The 13,210-nt window shown below is 40.2% G+C and overlaps 1 protein-coding gene across 1 annotated transcript in view; it reads left to right on the top strand.

Annotated features, from left to right (window-relative positions):
- LOC112139398 (receptor-type tyrosine-protein phosphatase mu) overlaps window positions 1–12,722 on the top strand; it is a gene marked incomplete at its 5' end in the record, with an annotated part of 51,603 nt that extends 38,881 nt beyond the window's left edge. Inside the window, 5 exon segments of the mRNA XM_024262182.1 lie at window positions 4,470–4,601; window positions 5,618–5,743; window positions 7,016–7,179; window positions 7,387–7,522; window positions 11,906–12,722. Of these exon segments, the coding sequence (XP_024117950.1) occupies window positions 4,470–4,601; window positions 5,618–5,743; window positions 7,016–7,179; window positions 7,387–7,522; window positions 11,906–11,959 (612 nt within the window).
- Window positions 12,723–13,210: the final 488 nt, after the last annotated feature.

Raw genomic sequence — 13,210 nt, 5'->3', positions numbered from 1 at the left:
GGCAGAGGAGTCCTGGTGATCTTGGACGCAGCCTTCACCACTCTCTGCAGGCGTTTGCGGTCTGAGACGGTAGAGCTGCCGGACCACACTGTTACGCAGCTGGTTAGGATGGACTCACCAGCTGCGTGGTGTTCAGTGTCCAGGTGAGGTGGACCCCCAGATATCTGAAGCTGCTCACCCTCTCCACTTCCAGACCCTGGATAAACAGCGGCTGATGAGGGCTCCTCTCTCTCCTCATGTCCACTATCATTTCCTTGGTCTTGTCTGTGTTGAGGGTGAGGTTGTTGTCCTCACACCAAGCCACCAGAGAAGCCACCTCTCTCCTGTAGGCCGCCTCGTCCCCCGCCAGTGATGCGTCCTATCACCGCGGATACTTCACTTAGAATGTATTGAAGACACGGATGATGTTGAGAAATCAGGTTTATTAATTGTGAAGAGTTATACAAGAACATAGGTTACACATCTACATATCTGAGTTTATGTGATCATTCAGAAATTCTGGGAGCTGGTATATTCTAACTCCGGGGGCAAAGCCAGCAGCCCCGGACACCCCCTTTGGCTGTCTGTCTGCTGGGATATCGAGCGAGCAAGCTGGCTGCAGCAAGAGAATCACCACTGGTGCGACAGCTGGCTATCTGTCAAGAATTTAACCCTCCTTTGCCCGACAGTATTAAAGTGTTAGTAATGGGCTGGGACAAAGCTAAAATAAGTATCCAGATATATTCCATAATGTATCAAAAATAACAAATAATTACCGTTGACAAACGCAGGTTTTTGTAAAATTTGACAAAATCAACGACAAATCACACTCGCATTTCGCCCTGCTTCAGAAACGGCTCGATTTGGGTCACGTGACGCGTTGACGTCATGTGGGTGAGACAGCGCCAGCAGCAGAATGCAGGCGGACCCAGGGTGTCTGCAGATACATGTATGTGTGTGCGCTGCGGCAAAGTTGAATTCTATAAACATCGGTGTTATGGTCCGACGGAGTATTAGGGCCACCAAAAAAAAAAATATATTAAAATTATGATTTTTAAAGTCGTAAATTTACAAGATTTCCAATCGAAATGAGCCTATTGTGAATGAACACTGTGAGCAGAACCAGACCGACTAAACTGTGAAAAGCTTCTGATTTCAACAGGTAAACTGAATGTTTAAAACATTGCACATGTTTGGAAGTTTCTTTGTTTGATTTGCAGTTTATTAATCATTGATGGTGGCTTGCAGGATCTCTGCAGATCCGTTGATGAAACCATCGACACTCGCAGCGGTCCACCAGTCATTTCTCCACGTGAAAGATCAGATCTCATTCATTTCTGTGTGATGCTTTCATCTGTAGAGGAATCGTTTTCTGAATTTTCAGTGTACTTAGCTAACGTGACAGACTGTTGTCATCCCCTGTTGTTGTTGTGTGTTGAAACGGGACGATTCATGTGGAGAACGGGGCGTACGGAGCACTGTTTACATTCTCCTTTGGTTTCTGCGCATATCAGAGACATGCAGTAAGGTGGTGAAAGAGCTTCTGGGTATGTGAATAAAGTGATTAAATAAGTGAATAAATAAATAAATAATAATAAAGTGGCGGACGGTCCTGCAAACATGTCTCTAAGCTCTTTATTTTGCATATGAAACTCTGCATTACCGACCCGGATAGTCAGCGTCATTGATGATTTGATTTAGGGTCACCAAAAGGTTCCGATCTGTAAATAAAGCTTCACGAGATGCTCCACGTCTTCCAGCTTCGAGCATGGCTCTGACAAACTGACAGCTTTCGGTTTCACCGGCATTCTCAGCGTCACTGTCAGTGTCATTGCCAGATAGTGAGCTCTTACTTTACGCGCTGCCGGCTCAAATTGATCGGGCTTTACAGTCCTCAAACCACAAACACCCGGCGCCTCTGAATCAGCGTCACTTTCAGAACAAATGTTTCCACAATCTGAGTCTGAAGACAGAATTGTGGACCTTGAAATATCGCCGCTATCGCTAGCTCCGACACGCAAAGGAGAAGCCATCTTGCTATATTGACTCTGGTGACGTCACACGCACAACGTGACCAAAACGGAGCTTTTGACCCGGAAGAGGAAATTTGCATATGGATTGGCCGCAAAAATGCCGTTTTATTTCAATATTTCTTGCTCAAAACACGCCAAAACATTTGGAAATTGTAAATATAAGGCGAAATACAGTTAACACCGAAAATGACCCACAACCCCATTACTAGTCCTTTAAGACGAGCTCTGGCTATCCCATGGCCGGAGCAGGTTAAGGAAATAGACGGACGTTCAGGACAAAAACGCTTGTACTGTATTCTACCTGGTGACAGAGTCTCTGAAAACATCATGGGCCCAAAGCTAAGTCCTGATTGGCAGATGCAAAGCACCAACGTGCCAAAATTTAGATATTTGAACTCTGGCCTCGCTGCCGAAGCCTTGCTGCCAGACCACCATGTCGCTCAAGTTGCGCTGCAGGACTTCAGTTGCCTCAATTTGTATCTGTGCCATTGATTTATCTTTGAAACTGGCTGCCTCTGCTGCATGATCATTTTGCCCGTATCCGGGACCTCATTCTTTCATTCATAATCCAGAGCTCATGGCCATTTGTATTGGACCAAAGATCGACTGGTAAATCTAGAGCTTTGCTTTCAGTCTCGGCTCTCTCTTCACAACAACAGACTGTTACAGTAACCGCATAACGGTGGACGCTGCACCAATCTGCCTGCCTTACAAGTAAGCCTACACCAGCCCACAGCCTCTCCAGTTTGGTAGAGAGTCCAATCCCTCTGGAAGGACTGAGTTTCAGTGCCCAAGATGTGTGTGGAGATGAGCTGAACTATATCTAGCCAGCACCTCTAAACCTCCCACACTAGCTCAGGCTCTTTCCCACCCAGAGACGTCCCATGACCCAAAAGCAAATATCCATTACTGGGCCTTTTACTGCCACCCAAACCACATTGCACCAGCTGCTTTTGAGCTCTCCTGCAGGTGGTGGGCCCACAGGAGAGTGATGTCACGTCGTTTCTTTGGGCTGGACCCGACCGGGGCCCGTGGGAGACCCCAACCCCAGGCCTGGGTCCAGGGTGGAACCCCAGTGAGGCCAATCCGGGCGACACAATTCTTTGTTTTGTCTTTTCATAAAGGGGTTCTGAACCGCTCTTTGTCTGGGTTGTCAATTAGGAAGACCCGACCAAGGGCAAAAGCCCCAGAGATCATAGCTTCTGGTATCACAAGAGCCCACATGTTACTTGACCTGTAAATATGTTTTTGATTGGAATAGCTGTTGATTTCAGTAAATTATCACTAATGCAACACATATAACAAACATTAGCAGTTCTTTAGAATCTATCAAATATTGTGGAACTCTGTTGTGCATAATAATTTGGAACAGTGCGTTTAAAAGTTTTTATTTCTAATGGTTAATGACTTTAAAATTATTCTGACTTGAATATTTTAGATAAATTATAGACAAATATCAATTGCATAATAATTCGGAATGTTTTGAATAATCAAACCAGGAAATATTTAGCCAAAAATTCCACCAGTATGACCCAGAGAATTAATACATGGGTATTAAACGGTGCAGTGAAGTTTTCTAGACTTCTTGAATGTTTTGCAGGATAATCAAGTTTAAATTTGATATGTTTACAAACAAAAAAAATATAATTTTACATGCATAAAGTTCAGCCCAATGTTTTTTTCCCACATCAAAATAATAAATACTGAACATTTTCTATAACCTTTTTACGGTGTAGAAATCAATTTCTTGATTAATCTTTGCACCCTGTAGTAGGTTTAGTTTTACACTAAGGTAAAAACGTCTAAGGTCCCTCACAAAAAGACAATACACACATGATGGCAGCAAAAAACGATCACGTTATTTTTTTAATGTAACTTCCATAATAAGCAAGGAGCCCTTGTAGTGGCCAAAAAATAATGCATATATATGCCCAGCTGCAGCAGAAGACAAAATAACTCGACTTTTTTCATTAATACACATCTACAGGACACAGCGCAGCTGCCCATTTTTATTTGTGAAGTTTAATGCAAACTATGAGATGTGTTCAGAGCTGCAGCCCTCCAAAGTTCTAAAGGGACTATGACTGGAGAGGATAGTATATTTAGATGATCATTGGAGATCACAGAGATTTGTTTGGTTATTGTTTATCTCATTAAAGTGATTATTATTTATTTCCTGTTTTTTTTCTGTTAAGATCCCAGAAAGAGTTTTTAGTATTTGGTTATGTGTGTTTTTTCTGCAAAGCGATAAATGTTTACATTTAGTCACCCTCTGTGGTTTTTACACCTTTTCTGTAAGCTGACACCAAACCCACATCAGAGAAGAAGAAAGTTATATGGCTCTTACAAGAAAAGGTTTAAGGTCCCCTGGTGTAATAGACTGACAGTTTAATCAACCTTCATTGTTTTAATTTTCATTTTGGTTCTTGGACTTTGTTTTTTTCTACTTTCCTCCAGAGTTACAAGCAGCCCTCTGCATTCATTGTGACCCAGCACCCTCTCCCAAATACAGTAAAGGACTTCTGGAGGTTGGTGCTGGATTACCACTGCACATCCATAGTAATGCTCAATGATGTGGACCCAGCTCAGGTAAGCTGGGCCTGACTCCAGAGCTCTAACAAAGGTATCACACACATTTATACTCAAGAGAACTCCTAACAAGCAGCATAAAGTAGATTTGTTGTCAGAAGTGTGTCTCCGCTCTGAAGGAAAAAAAAAACATATCAGAAGTTTATGTATTCTGGGTAGACTTAAAAAGAAGTAGATAGCAGATAGGATACTGTAAAAGTGAAGACAGACCGACGGGAACAGACTTTCATGCTTTCTCAGCTTAAGGCTCTGTCACTGCACCCCAGGATCAAAGTCTGAGGCTGGGCTGCTCTTCCAGCCCAAATCCCCCCTCCCTTGATGACTCACTGACTGCCTGGCTGCATAGAAAAGGCCTTTCATTCAATATTCTTATTGGAGTCAGCCTGTCATTCACCCAAGAAAGAAGCACAGGTGGGAAAGAATGGTTAGGAGGCTTGATGGTTGAAGCTCACAATCTTCTCTATCAACAATTTTAATTTGACATTTATTGAAATCCACAAAATTTGATAGACTCATGAGAATAACCTCAAAAGTGGTGCTGAAGCATCCACAGCGCACCTGAGTTTTCTGCAAGATAAAACAAATGTAATCCCTTCTGTATATGACTTTCAGTGATGTTGCATTTTGCTGGTGCTGAAAATGTTTTGCACTTGTTTGCTCTGGTCTATGTGAGTCCAATATAAAGAGCAGAAACATTTTTGTTCAACCCCACCACTCTAACTTAGCCGTGGCAGGGAGCACCACAAGGTTTTAAAGAATAACTGAAAACTATACTTGAATAAAAGTACAGATACCTTACTGTAAAAATTGCTTTGGTGTTCCAATAAGGTGTCCAACAAAATTGTGAAGGTGAGGTCCTGGCTAAGGTGGACCCCAGATATTTAAAGCCACTAATGTCAGTCACATGTTAGTGAATGTCATTAACATCAACTTTCTCTTTTTAAGCTATACGGTCGACCATGAAAGAAACAAACAAAGAAAAAAAACATTTTTCTATGTGTTCTTTTTGTTAATAGTTGTGTCCACAGTACTGGCCAGAAAATGGAGTTCACCGTCACGGACCTATCCAGGTGGAGTTTGTCTCTGCAGACTTAGAAGAGGACATCATCAGCAGAATCATTCGGATCTACAACGCAGCTAGGGTAACATCTTTCTTCTCATCTTTGTTTGGCATTTTGTCTTCACTGCATGGTGATAAAACATGTATTTTCCAAGTTCTTCGGTCATTCCAATCACAGACCTAAGCATAACCGGGACTGGGGCAAGTTAAAGATCGGCAGTCTTGTTGACAAAATATAACCTGTGAAAGAAATTAGGAAAATTGGAAATGATCAGTTTCTGTTAACTCACATTTTTTTCCCCTAAAACACAGAAAACACACCACTACAATGAATACACCCAATGTACAACTACTTTGTATAATGCTAATTTCAGATCTGGATTTCTGCTTTATATCTTTCTACCCAATCCAAACATTTTCCAAACCTTAAACCATTATGGGTCACAGGATTGCCGGAGCCTACCCAAGCCACTTTTGGGCTATGGTTGATTGAACCTGGGGGGCCTAGTGGCTTACTACTCCCACTAGGCCCACATCTAAGGGACAATTTAGAACCTAACCATCATGTCACCATGCATTCTAATTTAGAATTATTTGTAAACTACTTTTTTTCTCTAATTTTCAATATTTTTTTTACAATCCAAGATTGTTTTTGGACGCCTCCCTGGAGAGGTGCTCCGGGCATGTCCCACTGGGCGGATGCCCCGGGTTAGACCCAGGACACGCTGGAGAGACTATGTTTCTCGGCTGGCTGGGAACGCCTCAGAGGAGCTGGAGGAAGTAGCCGGGGAGAGGGAAGTCTGGGCATCTTTGCTTAGACTGCTGCCCCCGCGACCCGGTCCGGATGAAGAAGATGGATGGATGGAAGATTGTTTTTTAAAGATATTTAATGCTGAACGTATTCAGATTTACTTCTTACAAAAATTTTGAAGAATAGTGCATCTTTCAGTCAACAAATTGTCTTTTTTTAAAATTTGATCAAAATCCTACCAAGTTTTTGTGTACCCAAAGTACGAAATACCACCTTTAGTAACTTCAAATCTCGGAGCTGTTGCACCACAGAACGATTAACACTTTGTCTTCACAGTCTGCTCACAGTGGTCACTACTAGTTCTCCATTATGCTGTATTGTTCTCAGGATTCTGAATTATAACACATTTCCATCACACATTACCCTGACAACTTTCATGAATTGATCATTCTCATTGTCCACTTTGTGAATTGCTCAAATGTTTGTCTCCAGCAGCAGATCTATTTATAAATTATCTTGTGAAATCTTTGCTTTCATGTTATGACCACCAACAAAAAGCAATGTGTTGTAACACAGGATGACCAGTTTGTTGTTGTCTCCCAGCCTCAGGATGGCTACCGGATGGTCCAGCAGTTCCAGTTTCTGGGCTGGCCCATGTACAGAGACACCCCCATGTCCAAACGCTCCTTCTTGAAACTCATTCGACAAGTGGACAAGTGGCAGGAGGAGTATGACGGCGGAGAGGGCCGCACTGTGGTGCACTGCCTGTATGTTTGCTCAGCTTTAGTCCAGCAGGGATTTCAGTCAGGGGTGGTGGTGGAAATGAAACACCTCCATCTACTGACAATAAGTCGTCATTGCAGCACAAGTCTCCCTGAATGTTACTTATGGATACTTTTCTGAAAAAAGACACACTTGTCTGTCAGTTGAGTTTAATGTGTCTTTTGTCGTACTCCTGTGTCTATCATCTGCAGAAATGGGGGTGGCCGCAGTGGGACCTTCTGTGCCATCAGCATTGTGTGTGAAATGCTGCAGCACCAGCGCTCGGTGGATGTTTTCCATGCTGTCAAAACACTGAGAAATAACAAACCTAACATGGTGGACCTACTGGTGAGGAGCAACCTGGCTCAGTTTACGATTTTTTAAATAAATTCTCTCAATTTTTATTAATGTATTTTTAAGTTAGCATTATATATTGTAAATTATTGAAAATTCAATATTTTCAGGTAGTGATCACATTTAGGTCTATTTAGGAAGATGCTGGTGTTCTGGGAGGTGTTCTCAATTTGATCACGTTGTTCCTGATCGGGCAGCTTCCCGCCCAAGTGAGCGGTTTTTATTCTACATTTTTTGGCAAAATTGCTTTGGGTGGGTGGGCATAATTTTTTTTTTTTTTTTTTTTTTTGGGGGGGGGGGTTCTGGTTAAAATACATTTTAACCAAAAAGATTCAGTCAAGAGTGGAGAAAGGTGAGCCAGTTCTTCACCTGTGATCATTCTCGCCATTGTGAGGAACTAATAATACAATTAAAATGTGTCCACTAACCTTTTCTATAATTACAATCTATATGTATTGACTTTTAATCATTTTTGTCCTCCAAACCATAATGATGGGAGGGCTGTGGAGCGGTACGGTGATCGACTTCTGATCAGAAGATTGGGGGCTCATTACCGCCTCACACGCCCATGTGTCAAGGTGTCTCTGGGCAAGACACTTAACCCCACCTTGCCTCTGGTGGAAAGTTGACGCCAGTGTTTGGCAGTGGAGCCACCGTTGGTGTGTGAATGTAATTAATTACAGCGCTACAAGCTGAGGCGGCACAGAGCTATGCTTCATGGCAGAGTGCTCATCCTATGCAAACTGGGTTAATGGCGTCCCTTTAGTTTTCTTACTGTATGCTAATTATGTAATGCTTCATTTTTTTACATTGTTAACATTATGTAACCTAACTTTCCTATAACAGGTAATGTATTTCACACTTGTCCTGTATTTAGTGTTCGAATCTGACATAAAGACAATGAAATAACAGGAGAGGCAGGAAAACAACTGCTTTTTGAGATATCATGAAGAAACCATAAATCATTTCTTTTATGAATCAATATATGTTTTGGGGAAGAATTTTACTGCTGGCGTAGCACCAAATTAGAAAAATTAAATCCCCAAGCACTTTTTGGAGGATTCACAGGTGATGAGGGAATTTTATTTAGTTTTTAATTTTGTATTAACACTCATCTCTCCAATCATATTTTGACCTGCTTTAAAAGCGTTTCCATTTGTCTTTTGATTATTGTTGTACTGCTTTTAGACAACATAAAAATTCCTCTAGAAGTAGTTTATCAGAAATTCCTCTCTTAATTGTGGGCAGCAATGTTGACAGGAAGTAAGGCTCAACTGATGTCACATCAACCCTTTGTTGACGTTATCTCCCATTAGCTTACAGCTCCTCACACGACCAAGCTAACATTAGCAGCATAACAAAAATGGCGAGCTGCATCATTTCTATGAAGCCATACATTATGCATCCAGATTCCAGCTCAGACTAGGAAAACAAAGACTTTCATGGATCCTTTTGTCTGTAAGAGCATCAGAGCATGGAGACTTAGGCCCGCCCATTGTAGTTCCTACATTACAACTGAGAAGTTTTTCAAACAGCATTTCCCCTTCTGTTCCTGATTGATCCCAATTTAAATAAAGAAATATTCAGAAACACAGTTTAAGTTTAAATGATTTATATTTGTCCTCCATCATCAGAGAACACACTGTAAGAACACGTTAAAAACTGCAAACCTTTTGTTCTATTGGAGTCTCAAAAACTAGATATTCACAACAAAAATCCAACCACTCTGAGTCACTAAAATACATAAAAATAAGAACACAAGAACACTTTCCACTTTTGTTCATGATAATAAGTTACACGACAACCCCAAATATTTGTTTTCTTTTTTTTTTTATTACTCCTAATGTTTGAGAGTGGAAAACGGGCTCACACAGCTCACACTTGTTTTTAAGTTTTTGATGGTAAAATGTACTAACAGTGCGTTTTTTAGATTTTACTCTGACAGATGTGATTTTAAAAAATGTCTCAATGCTGGGTTTGGAAATTCAAATCGGAAATAGTAAATAGCGGGTGATTAATTGCTGGTAATTACAACTAAATAATCACTGATCAGCTTTTTGGCAATTTGTACAACACTTTCTTTGATGCCCTTTGTTCTGTTGATATCCCATGAAACCACCTTGAAATTCTGCTTTTTCTGTAGCTAACTACATTTATTACTCTGAAGTGTTGCACATTTCTTGTAGTAAAAACTGAAAGCAGACTCAGTCAGCCCATTCCATATTGTATTTTTAAGTGGTTTAAAACATGTCCTAATAGTAAGAAGCATCTCGATCTTCATGTGAAGCTGGTGAATTGGTGCAATGATAGACTAATTCTTTTATTTATTGTTTCAGAAGAAAAGTCTTTGTTTCTGAATTGTTAAGTCGTTTGCTCTAAGAAAAAAAACATTTTTTTTATATTGGCTACTCATGTGGTGACAGTAACACTATTGAAACAATACTAAAACTTAGGACATTTTTAGTGCCTAAAGCTCTTGGCTCTTGTTTTAAACTCAGAGTGCCAGATAATGCACCTTAATCTTATTTTTCTTTTCTTTTTTTATGAAATAGGAGTCAGTTATTAACTTAAATGTAATTTTAATGATAGGTTTACTCTCTGTCCTGTTAAATCAGAAACAGGTTTTAGAAAATCACCCATTTCACAGTCTGTAAATCATGAGGTATAATTTATTATTTTTTTAAACTTGTCCTGTCCAACAGATGTGGGCTGAGAGCTTCTTGTGTTGGGCAGATTTTACTGTCACAACAGGGATTTATTGAGTATAAACCCCTGTTGTATTTAATGCTAAACTTTATTTATATTGATTATGTTTTATTTTATTGGACCGGACAGAAAAGAAGGGGGGGGGTAAAAGGGGGTGGTTTAGAGAAAATAGAAGATAGCAACAGAGGGAAACAACATCATAAAACATCCAGGTCTAAATAGTAAACTAGAATGGGCGGGGCCTGTCTACACACACATCATGAGGTATAATTGAACATCCTCAGTCGGAAAATCGTATTTATTTACTTAATAATTTATGACTCCTTAGGTAACCTGCACATTGAATCTCATTCTTTTAGTGGTTCTTATGAAACTTGTATCTCCAATTAATCATTCAATTATGAATTAGTCTTTTATTAATGAGTTATGACAGAATCTTTAAAATCTGGTCAGGTTGTATGCATGCATGAGCTTGTGTATGTGAGCTGTAGTTGTATTAAGTACCTGTTGACATGTTTGTTTGTGAACATTTCTGGAGCCAACAGGAATGTTTATAACATTCGAGTGTTTGTGGACATGCCCGTCCCTTTAGAGTAACATTTAAACCTGACAGCAATGATGAGCAAAATCTCCATCAGTTTGTTGCATTATGATTATACCCCCCCCCCCACTCCACTTTTATGATAATCCTACAATTTAATTAACCCCTCCCCCTTTCTTTTGTGCTCTTAACCCCCACCTCTAACACCCCTCTCTCGTTTTCCCTCTCCATTTCCATCCAAAAAAGAGCAACAAAAAAGGCCTTTAATGAAAATCACTATAAATACGTTTAGCCTTAAGTACAGACAGAGTTTTTTACAAATATACTCACCCCATATTTTAGCAGTAAAATCTGACCAACACAAGAGGCCTTCAGCTCTAAACTGTTTGCTCAGCTGTTGGACAGAACAATTGTAAAGTTGACGATGACATCCTTCAATTTTGGATTTTGTCTTTTCCAAAAAGGGGTATCATTTAATTCATGGCAAATATATATGTTTAAATAACATTCATCTTCCTGACCACTTCGTCCCTTTCGGGGTCGCGGGGGTGCTGGAGCCTATCCCAGCCACTGACGGGCGAAGGCGGGGTACACCCTGGACAGGTCGCCAGTCTGTCTCAGGGCCTCATTCACACACACATCCACTCTCACATTCACACCTAGGGGCAATTTAGAGTCACCAATGAACCTATGAAGCATGTTTTTGGACGGTGGGAGGAAGCCGGAGTCCCCGGTGAAAACCCACGCATGCACGGGGAGAACATGCAAACTCCACACAGAAAGGTCCCAGCCGGGAGTCGAACCGGGGCCTTCTCGCTGTGAGGCAAGAGCGCTAACCACTGCGCCACCGTGCAGCCCTGTTTAAATAACAAATTCTGTAAATATTAGTTCAATGTGATAAAAAAGGGAGCTCAAAGAATGTGTCTAAAACATCCAAAATGGCAGAAAATCTAAATATTTTGTAATTTATCTATTGTTTATGTACTGCATTTTTTAATTTTTAGCTCCTTTTGAAATGTTGGTAATATGCATAGTTTATGTTTTGTGGCATTTAAGGCTAAATGGTTAGAATCTTAAAACCTTCATGTATCTCTGTCTGTTAGTTTTTAATATGTGTATTTTTTTCCCAGGAACAATACAAGTTTTGCTACGAAGTAGCACTGGAATATTTGAACTCTGGCTAGTTCGGACCTGCTGAAGAAAAGACCAGTTTGATGACATTCAAGATTAATCATCTTCAATGTGAGAATTGGGATTCACAAGTTTGTATTATTGACCTCACTGGAGTGAGTACATTCATACATTGCGCACATCTGACCACCTCTCCTACTACACAGTGCAGACTGGAAAGTTAAACTGTTCTTTTTTCTCATGTAACAGCCTATTTCTGTCTCTTCTGGTGAGGGTAGCCAGAATTATTACAAAACAGTATTTACTTTCTCCTCCTCCCTGGATTTTCCTCTCTTGTTATCTCAAATACTTGTCCTCTACTTATGGCCTGGTACTTCAATAGGCAGCAAGCATTAAACATTCTTCATCTTTTAATAGATTGTGACACTTTGTACAACCCGTTATCACTTTTCTAGTTTGATATCCGATTTTTTTGTGCTCTGTACTATATAGTCATTTTTGCAGAATATTTAAGCATTATTGTCTGAAAAAGGTATTACTTTCAATGGCTTCCATCATTTTGAGGACAGCTCACAGTGTTTTCTGTACAATGATCCAAAGCTTTATTTGCACCTCCATCAAATTAGTGTTATGCATACTGTACATATTCCTGTAAATTATTTATTTGCAGTACTTGCTTTTTCTGTGATTTACTGTAAGTGACAATCATGTGTTCTTTGGTTTATTGACTGAACTTGTTTTTATTTTATATGACTTAGAATCAACTGTAAGATAAAACAGAGATCCAATAAATAAAATGTATTATATATATATAAAGTTGGATCATGTATGTCTCTTGTGTTTGGCTTGAGTGTGAGTAAAACATTACATTTTTTTAACAGAAAAGTAAGATTTTAACCTTAACCCAATCGCTGGTGACATGTATTACATACTCTCACATCAATCAGACCTGCAGAAAGACAATCACCTATACAAGAACCTGATATAAACAACAATTAAGTGCATCTTTTTTAGAACATTTTAGATCCTTGCTAAGCTATAATATTAGTTTGCAACCACTAACTGATCTTTACCAAATTTTGATACTGCTAGGAGAAACTAAGAGTGACTGGAAATTAGATGAATATTTAGTCCATGAGAGGAAAGGAAGGCCCGATCCGAATACTCCCCTTCTCCCTCTCCCTTAGCCCTCCCCCTTCGTTGATCCCTCCGTGCTCCAAACGGAGGGGGGTGAAAAAATAGTGTCTAATATTTCAGACGTGACTTCCGTTCAATGACGTGAGGTTCAGAGCGCGGCGAAGTGA

The sequence above is a fragment of the Oryzias melastigma genome, linkage group LG17, assembly GCF_002922805.2.
Source record: "Oryzias melastigma strain HK-1 linkage group LG17, ASM292280v2, whole genome shotgun sequence".
In the NCBI taxonomy this organism is placed as follows: domain Eukaryota; kingdom Metazoa; phylum Chordata; class Actinopteri; order Beloniformes; family Adrianichthyidae; genus Oryzias; species Oryzias melastigma.
Note: the sequence above shows the minus strand (reverse complement) of the source record. Positions and strands in the feature narration are given on the sequence as shown.